A 20701-nucleotide genomic window follows, 5' to 3' on the forward strand; every position below is an offset into this window, starting at 1 on the left:
GTAAGTGACTTCAAGTTCTTCTTTGTACTCTTCAAAGAGGTGTTTAAGGATTGGGAAGGAGGTGGGATATCAAGTTAAAGATCATCGGGGATGAAGAAAATTCCTGACGTTATGATGCAAGTCAGAGGTGATACAGAATCTGAAGTGTGAAAATCCATTCCCTTAGCATGACAGGCAAGGTTTTATAAAGGAAGAAAGAGTACTTGACCCTCAGGGTCCAGGGCCAAGATATGAGTCAAGAGCCTGTCTTGGGAAGGCGAAAACTGACTAGCCACCCCTTGGTGGGGTGGTCCCAGCAGACTGCTAACCACACACAGACCCGAAGCAGAGCCCTAACCCTCCCTCCATTTCTTTCTTGGGAACTACGTGGACCTTCGACTGCCTGAAAGTGAGCAGCCAAGAGAAGCTGTAGTCCAGATCAGTGCACAAGCTCAGTCAGTATTCAGCCCTGAACCATAACACACTGAGGTCTGGCTCCCCTTTTTTACAGGACGGGAGGGTAGGGGGGGAAGGAGATTATCCAGTAATCTGCCAGGGTCAGATCAGCTGTGGGGGAGATTTATAGGCCCAGATGGGGACAAATCGCCTTCTTTCAGGCTACAGGACTCTTTAAGGAGGAAACGGAGAGAGTGCACAGCTGAAGGCCAGATTTTATTAGGGTTGGGAGGGGAAAGTTCAATGGTAATTCATGAACACATTGGACTGTCCTTTAGTCCAATGTTACTTGAGGATACTATAGGGAAAACCTCCTGAATCCAAGTCTCTTCAGAGAGGACCAAACTGCAGGACTCCCTGAGAAGAGCAGAAACACCTGGACAGTAAGCACTGTTAACTAGCAACTCAGTGAAATGACACTTCCCATTCCAAACAAAAGCAACGTAAGCTCCAGCTGTTTTCACTGGGTCAATAAAGAGACTAAAATCGATGATCAGAAGAAGTTTGGAAAGCCTCAATCGTATACAAAACAAATGTAGGTATCCAAAGCTTTTTATTAAATGGTGTCAGATGCATCTTGATCTGCTGTCTGGAGATACTGCCACTTGGGAACATGGCGTTCTGTCTCTTAACAGCCTTCTTGGAGGCAGCCACCAGTTTTACATCTTTGTATTATGCCCTTTACTGCCTAACAGTGCCTGGCACATTGTTCGCACTCAGTAGACATCTGATGAACCTCGTGGAACACAAGTGATTAGGCAACCCAACCTAAAACCCCCTTCAGGTAAAGCAGCTGGATTTAGAGCATAAGAAAAAAAAAGTTTTAAAACCATCTTCTCTGGGTTTACTTTACTTCAGCTGACTGGTGGGGAGTAGTGTTCCCGCAGCCAGCCTGGTGCAGCCCCACCCTCTCGGCCCAGGGGTCACTAGTCCTTCCCTCTCTCTGCCGCCCAGTATCAAGATGTGTACACCTGGAGAAGTGCTTCAATTTCTCTATCATCATGGTGAACTGGTGAAGCTTCTGAGGTATTAAGCAATCCATCATAACATTTGTGACTGGTTAACTTTAATTTGTCAAAATAAATCTGCAGTTTTTGCATGTTAGTAATACAGTGCTGGTATTGACAGGAAAAATCATCCATCTGCTTACATAGAAACCTTTGTTTAGGAGCACACCTTAGGAGGGAAATGGATACAATAAAAGGCAAAATGCAGGCCAAGAAGCGAGCCGTAGAGCGTAACAGGCTGGATGTCAGATTTGAGGATTATCTAATACAACTCTTTAGCTGCCAATCTGATAAAGGGGACGCTCTTAACCAGGTTACAACCAGAAGAGAAAAACAAACTCTGCTTTTTTGTGAGCGATGGCCGTCGTGCCTTCAACACTTGGTTGAATCAGTTCATCAGCATCAAAACTCAATTCCAGTTTCAAGACAGGAGAATTTCACCACAACCGACTTTGGAGCCCCCCACCCCCGCCCCCATTTCAGCTGCCCACTGCCACCTCCATCCTGCCAACTCTCCCTCCCAAAAGAAGACACGACGTGGCTTTACTATTGCAGACAAGCTTGAGTGGATAAAGGATGCATACAAAATAGCATTTTAACTGAAGTCATACAATGAAGTCTCACTCCTGTTTATTATACAATGAAGTGATAAAGCAATCATTCTAGTATATATCTTTTTTTTTTTTTTTTTAAAGAACTAATACTTTCAGGGTTCTGACGACCACACTCTAGCCTGGGGGTAGGGTCCACACCTGCCCCCACTGAGGACTGCTCCTTGGGCCATTGTGGAGGAAGCCGGGCTGTGTCCATCCTGGAGGACTGGATTGCCTGCTCAGTCAGAGAGAGACGACACGGCCCATTAAGCAGAGCCAGAACCCCATCCTGGGGCTGCGTGCCAGGATACATGGGCTTCCTCCAAATGTGGCCACTATCTGCCCAATCCAGGCCTCAGCAGGGCCGTGCGTGGGCCTTCCCTACATGAGTCCTTCCAGTAGTCCACACATAATGCTCTACATATTAAAAACAAACCATCTTGGTACTGTGGATAGGAACAGTTGTAACAAAGTCATAGCTACATATTTTTCTCTACATTTTGTTTATTGAGACAAACTAATTAAAAGGCACAAACAGAGGGCATGTTTACATGGACATTATAACAAACATATACATTAAAAGTGTAGGAATGTGTTGCCTTCCTGCTAAACAGAAAGTTCCTAAGCTTTTATATATACAAAAGTTGTACAATTTAATGTCCTAAAGTACAAAAGATCATTTATAAAATTATTTTACACTAAGTACTATTTATTTTATTTTTTCACTACGTAGTTCAACCCCCTCGAACTGCTTTGTATAATGACACACAGATACCTGTCCCTGATGTAGGAAGTCTGCCTCAGACGCAAGGTATTTTGATGCTTGAACTGACACAGTGGGGCATAAATGGAAGTCATCCAGTTTGATAGTCAGTCCTGCAAACAGTTTGCAAGATTAACACAACTAATGTCCATTTCTCTTAACTGCAAGATTAAAAAAGGGAAAAAACCAAAAACATATTGCAACTTAAAAAAATAAAAATCACAGCATCTTGGTTTTAGTAATTTTTTTAAAAAACACAATGCTTTAAAAACATTAATGTCTGGCATGATGGTGGAGAGTATCTGTTTCCCTAGCTTTTGGTTTCTACTTTATGTACAGAGATAAAAACATCCTGCTAAGAAATAAAAAGCACATGTCTTAACGTGCACAATCATTGCTGGGTTTCTGCAGGGAGTGCAGACAGCTGTCTCCCTGAAAACCCCACAAAGCTGATACAAGTGTTTTCTCAAAGGAAAAAAAAAGTGATGTCCGTATTTACAAAGTTGAACAAATCTGCACAATACTTGATTAAGAAACGGAAGGTGAAATTAAAAAAAAAAAAAAAGACTCTGCTTGTTCTGAAGGGGCATACTACCTAGTTAGTGGTTAGAATAAAAACTGTATACAATTTAATATAAGACATAAACTCTAGTGAGCAACTAACACATCTTTCCCTGTTGAAACATCAACAGGCTCTGATTGGGAGAGAGAGGGGCATATCACATCCCAGTGCCTCCAGCGTCTTCCAATTTAAAGCAAATACATTTTAACTGTTTCGAAGTACTCCGTGACCCCTGAACAGGAGTCCCGCTGGCATCCGTTTGTTAGGAGTCTGCCTGTCCGCACACCTGACTTCTCCTCTGCCAGTTGCGGCCTTTTCTTACCAAAACACAATGTGTATATTTTGTTTTTGTTTTTTTTAATTTTTAAAAAAAAGTCAACTACAATGCTGTATTTCATCAGGATTAGTATGCTGAGCAATATTTACATCTCCAAATATCAGGTCACAATCCCTATTATATGTTGAAGTTAGAATGATAAATTATCATATGCTTTGCATATCAGAGCTGGTATCACCTTTCCCATAGGGAATGCTGCCTGAAATTAACATATTCCCAAAGGTAAAATGCATATTCTCTGAAATGCATTTTATTATGACAATGCATGTATTTACTCATAAAAACAAACACAGACAATTCTACACTAGCTCTCAATCCATGGATTTAGAACTTCAGGTTAAAATCAGCCATCCACCTTGTTCATATCGGGAGAAGAGCTCTGCTAGTGTTTAGAATAAAATGATTTCTTGGGATGAGAAACAGTAATGCTGTTTTATTTTGACATGGATTTTGCTTTTTTATGATTGGTTTTAATTCTGACGTTTCATCTTGCCAACTACTATCCTGTTTAAGCAATGCTGTCAGCTAAAAGGCATTTCTGATTAAACTAAAGTGGTCCAATGGTAAGTGACATACATACCCTACTTTGAACAATCCCAGCCAAATCGGAGAAAAATGCTACTACACTATTATTAACTAATAAAATCTCCCAATTTCATGGTTTACTTTTTGCTTTAATAAACTAAAAGTAAGTTGCTGGTAAATATTTACTTTATCCCATATTCTGATTTTATAACACTGTTTACCAAGGTGGTGATGTAGGCAAAGCTTGGGGTAAGAAAGGCATGCTCTCTACAGGTCTCATTGCTATATTGAGAGGGGCAGCTAACGTCATAGGCGTGGGCAGGTTCATTGGAGACGTGATGGTGACAGGGTGTGCTATGTTCACCGGGGCAGTGACGGGGGTGGGCAGGTTGACGGGGGTAGTGAGTGTTAAAGGAGAGGTCATGGATAATGGACTGGTTATAGTCACGGGATGCCCGATGTTCATTGGGCTGGTTATGTTAACAGCGCTCGAAACATTGACTGGGCTTCTCATGCTCATTGCAGCTGCCACTGTGACTGGGTTTGACATAGTCCCAGACGACACAGAGGACGTTATATTGAATGGAGTAGTGAGAGTCACAGGTGTCGTAGCAGCCGTGGAGGTTTGGCACAGGTTAGCAGCTTCTAAAAGAAGAAGACAAAAGGGCCTTTAGACTCTAAACACAGTGAACACAATTCAGTTTCTGAATCAACTTCTTTTAATTAAAAAGGACAAACATTTAATAAGTTAAATTACAGTTTTCTACCCCATGGTCAACTGGAAAGGAGGCTCCCTCTGAGCACAAAATTGGGGGCCAGGAATCCCAGCGTGAGGGCAGTTCTCTTTTCCGACGCTGGGCCTTCCACAAGGACTGAGGAAACTGGCTTAGCCTTGGCGCTTTTGGTTCCCAGTTTAGATGTACTTGCCTACCTCACAATGACGCTGGAAGATCAGGTCATTTCTGCAAGGCACTCTGCAAGGCAGAGGTATCGAGTAGTGCTAAGTATTATCACTATGCTTCATGCGGCTCCGCTGAGTTCTACAGACTTTCCAGGGAAGAGCCCGGCACCCGCAGGCCAGGCTAGAAGAGCCTGCTTACACAGAGCTGGGCTGATGGTTACACAACGGATAATTGGAAAAACCTTCTAATAAGGCACACGTAACTAGCAGAGAGAGGTGTGTTCTCGATGCTATGTACTCTAAAGCTTTCTCAGAGGTGAAGCCACATTCTGTTAAGGTTTTAAAAATCCATTAGATAGGGACGGAAAAACAAGCTATTTCAATAATCATCTGTTTATTTCAGTCTTAGACAAATCATTTTAAATAACCCTGTTGTTTCTGCTTGCAGTTATCAATGACGTTAAGAAAGAACAAGCATCCCTCAGTAGGCTTATGTTCTCCTCCCCTCTCATTTTTCTCTTTCTGAAACTGACACAATCACCTACTTCACCCCTAGTGTCATTTAACTATACATAAGACAAACCACCAACCATACCAAAGGGGACTAGCGAGGCTAGCAGACCCTGCAGTGAGCTGGGGATTGTGGTCCTTGTCATCAGCAAAGCCTGAGCACTTCTTAAGGAAAACTTTCCTCTGGGGTGACACCCCCCTACTCCACCCCTCAACCAAAATTCAGCATCATCTGCTGGCGTGTCAGCAAAGAGCAGTAAGATGATGGATGGGGGTGCTGTGACTTGGTTGTCGAAATGCATTTGAGACTAAAGATGGAGGTCTGCCCGTATGCCACATTGGCTCAAATCGTCTCAGGTGGACCCTTGAGTCAATGAGCAGCACTTCCTTGATGAGCATGATGTACCCTTGGCACTGCTCCACACTCCTTGTCAGGGATTCCCAAACCTGGCTGATGATCACAATCATTTACCTAGGGAGCACTTTAAAAAAAAAAAAAAAAACAAAACTGCTCCCCAAGAAGTTCAATCTTGAGATTTAGACAGAACCTGGGAAATCTATACATCTAAGAAGCCCCTGAAATGATGATCTGATTGTCATCCACGTTTGGAAACTTATTTAAACCCAATATTTAAAAGTGACGTGCTGATTCAAGTTCAGGTTTTCAGGTCAGGAGTCTCTTCTCCCCAAAATGTGACATTTACTCACATGAACACAGAAGATTCTAACACCAGTGGCCATTTCCAAAGAGATTCACGTTACAAATGGGACTATAATAGCATTTTGTTTCATGGAGATCAGAAGATGAGCTAAACAACTGAGTCTTATTATGCAAGCACACTGAAATACAATACCAAACAGAAGAGTGCAGAAAGAAAGAAAGAATGAGGCAGAAACCAACTCATTTTTGAGGTGATGGTAGCACTGCTGAAAACATTCTCCTCCTGCTGGAGCCCGTGGATTTCCACTTCCCCGTCCACCATCTCCCTGCCTCCCCTACCATGCTTCTTTTGAAACTAACCCTGTCCTTTTCTGTAATTTAACCACTTTTACTTCTTCTCTGAGTAAAATATCCTTCATAATATGTTTTCAACCCACTATGCAATTACCATGGCATATACACATATATACATTTTTCTCCTCTATCCGCCATTCTCCACTCCTTCTATCACAAAACATTTTATCAAAATGACAATATTCATTTGGAAGACAGGAGTAAGCAGCACCAAGTGGAAAGCCTATCTGAACTGCTCCCTTCTTTTCCTCCAATGCCAGTGCGTGCTAAGTCACTTCAGTCGTGTCCGACTCTTTACGACCCTATGGACTGTAGCCCACTAGGCTCCTCTCTGTCCACGGGACTGTCCAGGTAAAAATGTCCTCCTCCAGGGGATGTTCCTGACCCAGGGATTGAACCCGTGTCTCCTGTGTCTCCTACATTACAGGCAGATGCTTCACCTCTGAGCCACCAGGGAAGCCCGCCAATGCCAGCTGATGCATGAAAAAGAATGCTATTCCTTTTATCTTTATCCAAGCACAGGCTGCTCAGAAGGGATCCGAGAGGAAGGGAATAGCTGCACTACATGAAAGCAGAGGACAGAAGAAGCTACACAGCAGAGGGATTCCGCAGAGCCCACATGCAGGGGATTCCTCAGGAATTTAAAATAAGACACGACAAGGGAGAGGGAGGAGAAAGGAACTGAGGACTCTGTCCTGTGGCTGATGATACTCTGACCAAATGATTTAACTGAAATGGCTGCACAACCAAAGCTACAGCTACTAAGTTAAAAAGCTGTGTTGAAAACTGATACTCCAACTGCTTCTTTATAAGATATATATAAGAGAAAAGCAAACCATTCTCAAAATTTCAGTAACAATTACAGTCAAGTCACTATCAACTGAAGTACACACGTTAAGCTAACGCCAGCCCCAGTGACAGACTGAAAGAAATTAAGGGTGAGACTGAGAGAAAAGACACTGGCGTTACAGAGTCTGAAGCACATACAAAATAATACAATTCAGAAACAACTCTGAAAAGCAGAAAATAGCACAGTTGTAAGAAAACAAACTTATGTACACAGAAGGATAGTTCATCTACCTCTAAGAGGGAGAATATTTTAGAAACAAAAAAAAAAGGAGCCTTTAATACATGGAGGCTGACATAAAAAGAACATAAAAAGGAACTCTGAGCGTATACAGCAAAGTACCAAATGTGGCTCCAAATTTGTAAGGAAAAGTAAATCAAAAGAAAGAACATAAGAAGTACTGAGAATTTTTATTTCCTAGGAAAAAGAAAACTTTATCCAGAAGCTTAGAAGCTTTGCGGCTAGTAACTCAACCGGATACTTCCCAGCATAGAGTATCTCCATAAAGTGTTTCCATAAAGCAGGACTCTCTGAGCTGTGGCTATTTTCCTTTGCTACTTGGCATACACTAGATGCAAACACTTTTCTAGCCACGCTGCGGGCACTGGACACCTCATCTTACCTTTCTTTCTCGCTTTGACAGCTTCTTCCCACAGTCTCAATGTCTCTACCTGCTTCCCTGGCCAGCTTGTCACATGTTGTTGCTGCTGCTGCTGCTGCTGCTGTTGCTGCTGCTGCTGCTTCTGGTTGCTGGTCTCTTCACTCATGCACGCTACTCCAAAGACAAACCAGAAACACCGTATTTACCCTGAAAAAGCGTGGGCTACTTTTCCAAAATCCAAAACTTAGATACCTTGAGTCCTCACGCCTCCATGATCTTTATCATCTGACCCAATAACTTTTTTTACTCTAGTACACCTTTTGTGCAGCTATGTCTCTATTGGTCAAAATAGATAAATTAATAAAAAAAAAATCCAGAAAGCTAGGGAAAATCAATATAAAAGAATTCTTTGCTACATTAAAAACCAAGTATCTTTCAAAATCGAACTTGGGTAATATTAGCATGGAATAATTAACGCTCATCAAAATATCTAATATACTTAAGCTATTTACCACAATAATGTACATTAACAAAGTTTGACATGCTAGATAATAAACCCAACATACTTACAAAGACGCAAAAACAAATGACATTAAAACACATTAACATTCTTTCCTATTCACTTTTGGCCAGCTATTTTGAGAATTTGATGTTTCTGCCACATAAAGCACACATATAACAGAATACAGAATTAGGAAAACACTTTCTTCTGGTGGTTAGGGAGATCTTAAAGAAAAAGCCTGGGTAAATGCAAGTACTGAATTTTATCCACAGGTCCGTGGAAGAGTCTATCTTCGGCTCTGAATTTAAGGTAAGCAAAGCATTTAAACATTCCAAGGGATATGATATCCCTTTTCTGTATAGATTTGGGTTTGGAAAGTAAAATTATTTAACACTGCTTTTATCTTTAGGTTATTGAGGACACGCTATTAATGTAATCAGGAGTTAGGAGGCACTTCTGCCACAATTCTCACACACTAAAGCTTTCTATTCAAACTCCGAAAGAAGGAACACACTGAAAAACAGCCGCAGGGAAACTGTGCTCCTCGAACATGGGTATTATTAGTAGACGGTGCAGGAGTAAAGGCAGAATCAGTGGAGAGTTTATCAGTGTTGTCTGTACACATGCACGTTAAGCCTATTTCCAACACTAACGTACACTCTCCGCTGATGCGTACTTGTGTACTTTAGTGACAGGAGGAAACAAGATGAATATTAATACAGTCCTGAGAACCCAAGTGAAAATATCTTCAATATATTATGGGAAAAAAAACCTATACTCCCATCGATCTGCAACAGAACAAGAAATGCGAGCCAAGGCGCTGCCTACTTTTACTGATGCCCTGTTTGCACGTGTTACAGTTGATGCTTTGGCTCTGCCCGTGCGTCTTCAGATGGCTGGTGATGTACGCTGCGCTCAGGAGCTTCCCGCAGATGTTACAGGACACCTTGCCTTCGTGGCGCACCATGTGCGTCCGCAGCCTGTCTTTGGTGGCAAAGGCAGCAGTGCATGTCTGCATGAGGGAGGAAAACTTTTTTTAAATATAGACTATCCTGTTCTACTCATTTTAAAGTACGTTATATTCTAAGGTATTACCCTACCCAGGTAAGCAAGCAGACTGAATCAGCTGGATTTTAATTGCATGTCTGACATAAAACTGTACTCAAAACACCTGGTCAATTTTGGACTCTTACATTTTGAGGGAAAGAAAAAAATATCAAACGAGTAGTGAAAAGATGTGAGCTGTAGAGCAAGTCAATCTTGGATTTAAATCCAGCTTCCTATCTCACTAAACAGTGTAATGCTCAGCAAGCTAGCTAACCTATAATTTACTTCATCTGTAAAATGAAGGTAATACCTACCTCACAAAATTACTGGTAGATTAAGAGCCTGGCCCACGGCCTCATAGCAGGTACTCACTCAATGACACTAGTCTCCTTCCTCCAATTGGATTTTTCTTAGAATTCATATCATTTACTTAATAAAATCAGTTATTAACAAATTTAACTAAAAGGAGCACAAAAAGACTTTCTGCGTAAAAACAGAATTACTGACACCTAACACAGTCGTTTCATTAAGATTCTTAAACTTTTCATTACCACAATTTATGTCATTAAAAATGCTCCAATGTGGCAATAGCAGACAAAAATCCAGTAAGTGGTTACATTTGGGAAAACATTCCCATTTTCTTCTATTATAGTTAAAACCACCTCAACCATCAGCCCAGAAATTAATTTAAAGCACTTCATTCATTTCAAATACACAGTGACCTTTGCAAGACAATACATTTTTTTCTTATAACTAAACACTGCTGCCCAAGAAAAAGGAAATGTAGCTTAACAAAAACAACATTTAGTTACATTTTTAAATGATCTTGCCTCCCAGAAATTGAAGCTGTCATTTATGTTTTATAAAACTAGAATTCAAAAGGACCACATTTACTCAAGTCAGTGATTTTAAGACTACTCAAGAATGGTGAGATTTGATTGGCTCAGACCTTCTGGATAATGTGCATTAAGTGCTACACTAAGGATAAGTCATTTTAACTCTTACTTGGCATTTGAAGGGTCTTTCTGTTGAATGGACATGTTTTACGTGACAGCTTAAGTGGTCAGGCCTGTGAAAGAGAGAGTTTCAACAGAAGATGTAATGGAACACACATAGAGAAATGCTACTTACTGGGATGTTTACATGCTTGGCAGATACGGGTGGGGGGCATTTTAAAGAAAGCTAGCAGAATTACCAACTCCCCCATCCCCCAGTGCAAGCCTCCTTACCTCTCTTACCATAAACAAAAGTCTTAGTCCTTTACTTGTTAATTTTCTCTTCTAGTCAACATCAAATCATTCTAGGTCTTGACTCTTTACAGTTACAGAATACCCAAAATTTACTAACACTTGCCAGAGACAACTGCTATTAATATTAACTTTAAAAAGCCTTTACAAATGAAAATTAGTGAAATGTTAGTAACCACAGAGAAATGGAAAAACACGCTCTCTTAAAAGTTTTAAGAGTATCCAAGGTCGTCCCAACTTCCAGGATATGTTTCCTTGATTTGTGCAGTGAACCTCATGACCAGTCACCCACTGAACTGAAAAGCACTGGTTCTGCAGTGATAAGAAGTATTGATGTGCTGAATAAAGGCCTGAGTCCACCAAGGCACTTCTTAAATGAAATAATTAGTTAATCCCTATGTCACACTTGTCAACCACACCTAACTGGAATTAGCCCTGGAGGTATAATACTTTATCTGTCACCAATCTCCTCTAATAAGGCAGGCCTGCACATATCTAACCTCACATAAACATTCTAGATCTAGAGATTGTACTGATACCATAATAGGAAAAAAAACAACCAAAGAAACAAAGCAAAGCGACTACCTGGAGAAGCCTTTCCCACACACGCTGCAGGTATAGGGCTTGGTGATGCCGCCTTCGTGAGACCTCACGTGGTACGTCATGCGGTCCTTTCTCTTGAAGCGCTGATTGCAAATAGGACACTCGAAGGGCTTTTCGTCCGAATGGGAGAGCTTGTGCCGGTTGAGGTGGTACACGTCTCGGAAGGCCTTCCCACACATCTCACATGCGTGGTTCTTCTTGACAGGCTTACTGGGTTTCTTGACAGACTGGGTCACGGGCATAGCTGTGCTGCTGGCGCTGCTGCTGGGGTTGGTGCCCGAGGAAGATGTAGTGACTGTGGACAAGATGCCTGCGATGGTTGAGACCAGCGAAGTTCGGCTGCTGTCCCCAGCGATGGTGGAGATGAGGGGAACCACCGTGGTGGGGGTTTTCTTTGGCCGGGACACCAGCTTGATGCCTGTGTGGCAGGACTCGTGGCGCCTCAGGTGATAGCTGTCCCTGAAAGCTTTACTGCAGTAAGTGCACACAAAGGAAGTTTTGGGCTTTTCTTTCTTAATCCCAATGGCATCCTTTAATGTTTCTGGAGCAGCCTGAGGTTTCTGAGTTATCGGTATTGGAAGCAATGGTTTCTGATCAGGGGGCTCCACAGCAGAGCTCAGAAGGGGCAGCAAACTGTTCTGTGCTGCCTGCTGCTGGTGATGGGAGGCTTCATGGGCCTAAAATCAAACATTCACACTTCAGAAACTTGGCCTCTCGCAACGACCCTCAAAATACAACATACTTCAGACAACAGAGACCAGAAGAAACAATCAATGACCCTGTAAGCTACTCTCTGCGGCAGAGATCCAGCAACTACCTAGCTACTCTCAGAGCTCCCATTACAAAGCATTTAAAATCACTGCACAGACACAAAACTTTTGCAAATAAGTTGCTGACAGTGATCTTGCTTTCAAATAGCTGACTAAACTACACACCACCCTGGTTCATAAGGGACATACCAGCTGACGAAATCAGTTTGCGTTAGTCTGTCAGTGCTTAAACCAAGTTTAAATAACTTGTCAAAAAAATTACACTTCAGACTAAGTCTTTAACAGCACCTTACTGCAGTGATGCACAAACCACACACTCACACACATACACATACAGACATATTATCATCTACTTGTTTATTTTACCTAGGAAAAGACAGGCACTAGTTCTCTGAATATACATGCTAGCTGTTAAGTTTACTTTTGAGGTTTTCACTTAGTTCTACTAAAAGATTTAGCTGAAATGAAACCTGAAGGTATCTGTGAAGGCAGCCCCCAGCAGACACCTGCCAGTTGTTTTTCAGTTCATTTCACCTCATCCTTCAGCAACACTAGTTCAAACCCTAAACTCAAACTAGTAAGAGAAAACAAGATATAAATAATTTAAATTCCTTTCATTTTCATCTACTTTTAGTGGTTCTGCGGCTGCTAAGTAGCTTCAGTCGTGTCCGACTCTGTGCGACCCCATGGACGGCAGCCCACCAGGCTCCACCATCCCTGGGATTCTCCAGGCAAAAACACTGGAGTGGGTTGCCATTTCCTTCTCCTCTAGTGGTTTTAAGTCCTGTTAAAGTATCGGATATTTGCTGTTATAAAGTGCTTTCCACTCCTCCAAAACTGGGGGCTGGACACTGTTTGGAAATTTCCTTTAGCTGCACTGAAACCAACATTTCATTGTGGATCAGGTTCTTGGTATTTATGAGCAATTACTCTCTTGGATTTGATTGTTCCAAAACTGTCCATACCTCCATACTGATAGACATTTAGGAAATGATGGGAAAAAAAATTCCTGAAATAGTTCTTCCTAATATGTTGTACTCGATCAACATAAATTTTGAAACTCTTGACAGTAACCCTGAGCCCCTATGCTTGAGTTTTATAATCCTAAAAGGATATATGCACTCAGAGGTAAGAGTTCCAAATATTTTAAGCATACAACATCTTTGGAAGGGTCCATCCCATCATCTTAGAGACTCCAGACACTTATTTACCCTTCGTACTCTATAATTCCAAGTCCTACAGTTCACTCCATTAAGGAGAAAAAACCATGGAGACAGACAAGACACACTCACTCACACGCACACACACACACAGCTCTTCTGATGAATAAGAACATCTACCACACAGCCCCATATTTACTTGATAGCAGCACAATAGCTAACTAAGCCTAGAACCAGACTCCCCTAAATCATCAGGAGATATTACTGAGTTACCATTTTCAATTTAATAATTGTGACTGAATCTTCCTTGTGTGCTTACTTATGAGTTCTCTTTCTGGACTTAGTGTTCATACTGAACTACAGTCCACTTTTAATTTAATTTAGGGAGCTCCTATAATTTTCAGGATCTACTCAAGTGACCTCAGTAGACACTTTTACAGATTTTGGACTCTAATCTTACCCCATCTCCAACCTGGCTGTAGGATACCCAAGCTTCCATATAGTATATAAAAGGTTAATAGCTGAAGATAGCTCAAGATACACAATTTCAAAGGCTATCAGATCAGATACTAGGAAACGCAAATCTTCTGGACAAAGCTCAGACTTATAGTGTTCAGAGGCATTTCTCAATCTAAACAGCCGTGAGTTCGAGGGAGTACTAAAAGCACTTACTGCCATTTTACCAATTCAGATGTCTGTGGCAACATAAAGTATTTTTACAGCATTGCTGACGCTCACTCTCACACGAGGGTCACACCAGGTCCCTGCTTCTCGGGTGAAATGCTGTAGAATGCCTCGACCACTACGGGAATCACTCTCTGAGGATTCCTAGGATCCCCACACTTCTATATGAAGCCTTCTAAGAGGGGAACTGGGTTTCCCCAACTTGTTCTCTGGGGAAGAGACAGAGTAAAATAACAACCATGGCCTGCCTTCAGTTAGGTGATTTTTAAAAATATATAACTTCTGCGTAGACTTTTATTTGACTAGCATCATCAAACCAAAATTTATCTCCCATCTCTTTCAATAGCAAAGCTTTTTTTCTTTTTTAAAACCCTGCCCAAGCTTTCTTATGGGGCTGGCAAAAACAAAACAGAAATGTTACTTCATCACCCAGGGTGGTAGGATATGGCACCATGAAATCTCCAGTGCCAGAGGGTAAAAGATTTTGTACTGAAAGAAATTAGCATCAGTGAGTCATATCTTGAATGTCCTGTTGGGAGAATCATCCATCAAACATTTTAACAGCTATGGCTTTCACTTTCCACCAGGTTATCTGGAAAGCAAGCAGGTATTAAAATTGTTTTAAAATATAAATTCAACAGGATGCTCCAGGAAACAACAAGAGAGTCCACCTCTCCATTTCCCCAGTGAAAATTACTTAAAACTGGAACTGAGTAAGTCTATTCATACCTTTCCAGAGAAAAGACTGAAATATTCTCTTTACCCATTCAACTGTCCTCGGCTCTAAATTATCACTGCACACATTGCCAAGCCCAGGATCAAATATTAGCTTTCACACTTCTCCATCAGGTGGAAAAAAAGATTTTAATAGCTGAAAAAAATTAAATAATATAAAATCTAATTAAAAAGTTGATCAATAAATGCTTGGCATTTGCTTTCCCCAGGAAAAGAATAATAAAAGTATTCCAAAAGATTTTTCAACAGTTTTCCAAAAAATCAGTTAGGGGGTTTTCTTTTACATAAAGAACTCTCAATTTCTTCCAATCTCCATTAAGAGAGAGCATGTTTAATACGGTACATCTAAATCATTCCTCATGTGGGAAATCACTTCAGTGGCCCATTAACCCCATATTTTAAAATGACCGTTTGAAAGCTTTTTCTCAAGAGGGCACTTGCCACCTTCACACCAACCTGGATGCAAGCTGGTTATATATCATTTCTTTTCCAATGCATTTTTAAGTTGACTTATCTCATTATCAAGCGCATCAAAGCACGTTAAAACAATACTAGATCAGAATGAGAAAAAGGCCAAGTTAGTGAATTCCATAATTTTGAGTATGCTCAATTTTAAGAAGCCTGAATATAATACAATTATTTAAAAAGCAAATTACATTCTAAAGAATATGTCTTCAAACAATAAACCATCTCTACACAATAGGAAACGTTTGAATTATCCAGTTCCCTATATTAACTCCACTGGGATGGGTCCAGGGGCTGGGAGGATTAATTTTGAAAATTCTGCATCCGTTCTTGGTTAGTCACAAAAGGTTTCAAGCACCCAAGCTACGCGTTTGGGATTTCGCGAAGTTATTCAAAGAAGGAAAATAACTCAAAGAGGCGGGAAGAACGCACTTAAAGTGACGAGCTTCCTAGCCTCCGGTTCCGAAGTTTCCCCGTGAGCTCATTACTACTGCCCACCAAGTGCTTCGTTTGCAAACAGAAACGGAGCAGAGGAAAAAAAAAGAAAAAGAAAAAGTTCTCGGTCTTCTAAATAGGGGTCCCCACCTCAAGTGGGCCGACAAGAGGACTGCCAACATATCGGCCACAGTCACCTTCAAGTTTCTTGCAAAAAATGAAGACCAACACCCCACGAATGACTCATCTGGGGGCTTTGTAAGCGGACTTTGTTTGCTCTCTCCACTTGCCGTCTCCCCCACTTGGCTGGAGGAGACGCTCGAGGTGGGACGAGAGAGAAGCGCGCCCCGGGAGAAGGTGGGGCCTCCCCGCGTCCTGGCCCCCCCGCACCACCCCCCCCCCTCCCCGGCTGGGGGATTCCCCGGGCTGAATGGGACGGCGGGAGAGCTGGACAGAAGGAGCGGGTGTCAGCTGCCAAGGCTCGGCAGAGGCTTGCGAGAGAAAACACGTAAAGCCAGTGAAAAAGTTTGGGGAGGGGACACACAGTCACAACACCCCCAACTGGGTAAACACGAGGGGGGCGGCGGGAAGGGGGAGTGGCGGGGAGCCCAGGGATACCCGCTATTCGCAGGGACGGGGAGGGGGGGTGTCAGAAAGTCAACACACGCACAAAAAGAGAGAGGCGGAAAGAACGGAGAACGAGCGAAAGACAGACCAAGTAGGGGGGACTGAGTGGGACCCGGGGACCCCCTCACCCCACGGCGTGGGCCCCGGCCCGGCGCGCCGCGGCCAAGCGGACCGCGCTCTCCAGCGGCCCGGCGCCCTCCTTTCTCCGGGCCGCGGGCGGTGACAGCGGCCGGCCTCCTCCCTTCCCCTCCGGGGCGGGAGCGAAGGGTGTGTGCGTGTGCGTGTGTGTGCTGGGGGGGCCCGGGGGTCACCCCGAGGCCTGCTTTCTCCCCCGCGCCCCGCGAGGCCGCCTCCTTTCCCCTCAGCAGCCCCGCTCCGCCGGGGCGGGCGGGCGGAAAAACAAAGGGGGATTAAGGCCGGGCCGGAGAGCGGGGCCGGGAGGGAGGGAGGAGGAGCGCCCGCCCGCCCGCCCGCCAGCCCCGGGCCCGGCCCCCCTGTCCCCCCCGTGCCCCCCCGGGGGGGCCCCAGTACCTGGAACAGGAACGCGGTCCAGTTGGCCTCCATGGCTGCGGCGGCCGACCCCCCTCCTCCCCACTCCCCCCGCTCGGGGCGCCTCCTCAGCCGGAGGAGGCGACAACAAAGCGGCGGCGGCGGCGGCGGCGGCAGCGGCAGCGGCGGCTCCTCAACATGGCAGCGCCGAGCGCGGCCACTTCCGGTAACCTCCGGGACGCACCACCGCCGCGGCGAGCGCGGGCGGGGGGGGAGCCCCGAGCCGGCCGCCGCCGCCCCCGGCGGCCCCGACCCCTCCCGCGCGGCCCCGCGGCCGGCTCTCGGCCTCGGAGCTCAGCCAGTGCCCGCCGGCGGTGGGGTCGGGGCCCCCGCGGCGGGGCCGGGGTGGGGCCGGGGGCGGGGATGGGGCGCGGCGTCCCCCCCCGCGGGGGTGTGTGGTGCTGCGGTCCGCGGCCCAGGCAGCCGGAGCAGGGGGAGCCCGGGAGAGAACATGGAGGACGCCAGGGTCTGGCGCGGCCTCGCTGGGCACGGCCGCGCCGGCGGCGGCGACGCGGGCCCGGCGCCCGGCAGCATCGCGTCCCCGGCAGGCCCTCGGCGGAAGGCGCGGGCTGCGGCAGTCCCGGGGCTGTCCGGTCCCCTTTGCGCAGCACGGCCCCTACCTCCAAGCTGGAGGAAGCGCCTTCGACTTGGAGTGTCTCTCCCGGCTGGTATTTCATCCCAGCGAAACCTCCGCACTCTTGGCGCAACACGCATCTCTGAGTGGCCTTCCAGCTCAAGCAGGGAATCCCACTGGGGTGCAGCCTCAGATCCTCCCTGTGCAGAAGGAAACACTTCCCACGCGCAGAGGTGTCATTACTGGGTTATTCTTGGGTGAAGGGCTGAGCTTCCCCATCCTCCTCCTAACTTCAGATACGATGTGAAATTCTACTTAACACCCCCCTCTCCCACCCCCAAAAATTTTTTTTAAAGAGACACTATAGACAAGAAATTGTTTTAGTTCTTTAGTACAGTCTGCTTCTTCCCCCAACCCCCCGCCCCAAACAAAAATCGAACTTCTGGTTGGACAGCGTCAGATGTCACTGAGGTGACCCCGGCCTCTGTTTGCAGTTCCAAGTCTTCCGTGTAGGCGTCACTGCTACTGGAGCTTTGCATGATGATGGCCTGAACGTATTCTATCCATTCCTCACATAGAGGTAGCTATTGGGAATAGCAGAGACAGGCTATTATTAAACAATTGCCTCCGGTCCTGTTAAGTCTCCTGTGGCGGGAAATGAGGGGGCAGGCTCTTTCAGTTTTTTTACAATAAATTCTGGTTTTAAAAAAAAATCCTCAGTCACATTATTTCAAGACTTCAACATCTTTCACAATTGACTCTCTCTTATCTTATCCCCTCCATTTATTCCTCTTAAGTCACATTCTAATCAAGGTCACCATCTTCAGTTTCCCCCATACATACACAATAAAAATAATACGGTTGTGGAATTTGATTGGTAAAAGAAACTGAAGAGGCATAGTAATCTGACAGTCTGTGTTTCTTTTCCATCCACTACACATGTATACCCGCTGCCCACTCTCCTCTCCTCAGTCACCAGAATGCAGGGGCTGGCAAACGTTGGTCTGGTTTCTTTTAGAGCTGATTCCCTACTGGAAGTCTTGGGGACGAATGAGAAGTTCTGCAGTTTCAATCAGTGGCAGAAGCAGGTAACACATCAGGGAACCAGTCAGCCTAGGACAGGAGGGGACAGAAAATGAATAGTTTCTGATTACACTCCAGCTAAACTGCTACAGTGGCCCTTTACGTCTGCTAAAAAATGTCCATTAGTCTCTTTTGCAAAGAGAAATAAAATGGTTCAGGAAGCCTAAGCTTATATATACATATAAGATAAGGAAAGAACCAAGATGTAAACCTAAGAAATTAACTAGGTAAACTAAAACCTTTTGGCTCTGACCTGAGACACTGCACATTCTTTGGTTTTCATTCAGTGAATGCAGGTCTCTGCTTCTTTCTTGTCTTAACACACTGACTTCAAGGTCTCTGTACTACATCTCTCCTCAGTGTTTCTCCTCCCCTGTACAGCCTCTCCTACTTTGCTGCCTTTCAAACTGCTGAAAATGAAGCTTCAGGATTCTAAGACTAGCACTGGATGAAGACCATTTTTCTAATGACAGTGTTGCTGGACTCTCTTGAACTTCTTTCCCCAGAATCTAGAAAACCCTTTTTAGTAATCCTTCTCAAAAACCTCTGGAGAGGGGGTTCCCCACTACCACAAAGTAGATGTCAAGTGAAAACCGTCTAGTTCTCATTATGGAAGAGCGGGATTCAGAAGTTTCACTTTTCTTGAGGTAAATGGCTCATTTTTCTACCCATGAGATGAAACCAGAATTCCCAATTGCTCCGATTTTTCTTTCCCCTTAAAAAGAAAAATGAACAATCTTTTAAATTCAGATGAAATGTTAAATCTTGGGCTATATTCCAAAGAAACTATCCAAAAGTTTGGAACGAGTACTCAAAATCAGCTCCAACTGTTTTGAAGAATATAATGAAATTAGGAAGATCAGATTCCATCCTTAGGACAGACAGAATCTTTAACTACAAACAAAATGAACCCCTCTCCTCAAGCCTGCTTCCATAGACCATACTGAGGCCCAATCAAAACATAGCAATGTCTAAAGATAATAAATTCATCTTGATTATTGTAAACAACTTTCAGTGAGTGCATCAGCGGTGTTACCTCCAGATATGATGATTAACTGAAATGCCTGGTGTCTAAGACAAAAGAAAAAAGAAAAGTACATGTGCCTATGCTATGCTATGCCAAGTCACTTCAGTCGTGCCCGACTCTGTGTGACCCCATAGATGGCAGCCCACCAGGCTCCCCTGTCCCTGGGATTCTCCAGGCAAGAACACTGGAGTGGGTTGCCATTTCCTTCTCCAGTGCATGAAAGTGAAAAGTGAAAGTGAAGTCGCTCAGTCGTGTCCCACTCCTAGCGACCCCATGGACTGCAGCCTACCAGGCTCCTCCGTCCATGGGATTTTCCAGGCAAGAGTACTGGAGTGGGGTGCCATTGCCTTCTCCACATGTGCCTACATCCACCCAAATAAAATTCAGGTTTTTATTTCCCACCCTGTTCAGGTTCTTTCCCACCTTCTCTGCCCCAATGTGTATAACGTGTAACTTAATCTTTCAGGGCCTCAATTTCCTCATCTGGAAAATGAGAACGAAGTAAATACCTACCTCACAGATAGGACTGTGGATAAAAGAGAAATGTAGACTGAAGGAGAAATGTGTATAAAAAGCTTAGAACATTCCCTGGAATATAACAGGTGCTAAGAAGGTATTTTTATTGGTGCTATTGAATGGTTCTAGATGAAGTCTGGGGCTGGGAATTCTGCATAAGAGCCCTGAGCCAGTTCTTACTTTCTCTCAGAGTAACAAGATTTCCCCGGCGCCCCACCCACCCCTCCCTCAAAGAGCCCTAAGGTAAACAGTCAAAAGGCTAACGACACATGACAAAGGAAGAGACCTATTAAGATTAGCATTTCCAAAGACAACTTTTAGCAAACATTAGAAAGGTAACACCGAATCAAATCCAAAACTTTTCATAGAGACCATCTACTTAGGAGCAGCTTCAAATTGGCAGTTAAGAACTAATCTTCATGTAAGAAAGCTGGAGCTAACAGATCTACTAGTAAAAATCAAGACTGCAATATTTACCAAAAATATCAGCTAGAGAAATGATACCTTTAACAGCCTCAATGCAACTGAAGAGAAAGGACACACACTCTACCAGACCAAACCAAAGGTAACAACCACCCCAC

The 20701-nt window shown here is 44.1% G+C and overlaps 1 protein-coding gene across 13 annotated transcripts; it reads right to left on the bottom strand.

Annotated features, from left to right (window-relative positions):
- Nucleotides 1–1479: 1479 nt before the first annotated feature.
- On the bottom strand, nt 1480–17828 carry VEZF1 (vascular endothelial zinc finger 1). 13 transcript variants are annotated; one of them, XM_024980335.2, is made up of 9 exons: nt 16903–17060; nt 15301–15395; nt 14873–14980; nt 14098–14318; nt 11478–12172; nt 10651–10714; nt 9427–9628; nt 8118–8270; nt 1480–4867 (listed from the first exon to the last, which is right to left on the bottom strand). In XM_024980335.2, the coding sequence occupies exons 4-9, from the start codon at nt 14101–14103 to the stop codon at nt 4440–4442; spliced, it is 1548 nt and encodes a 515-aa protein (XP_024836103.1). In that variant the 5' UTR covers nt 14104–14318; nt 14873–14980; nt 15301–15395; nt 16903–17060; the 3' UTR covers nt 1480–4439.
- Between the last annotated feature and the right edge of the window lie 2873 nt (nt 17829–20701).

The sequence above is a fragment of the Bos taurus genome, chromosome 19 (genome assembly GCF_002263795.3).
Source record: "Bos taurus isolate L1 Dominette 01449 registration number 42190680 breed Hereford chromosome 19, ARS-UCD2.0, whole genome shotgun sequence".
NCBI classification, from domain to species: domain Eukaryota; kingdom Metazoa; phylum Chordata; class Mammalia; order Artiodactyla; family Bovidae; genus Bos; species Bos taurus.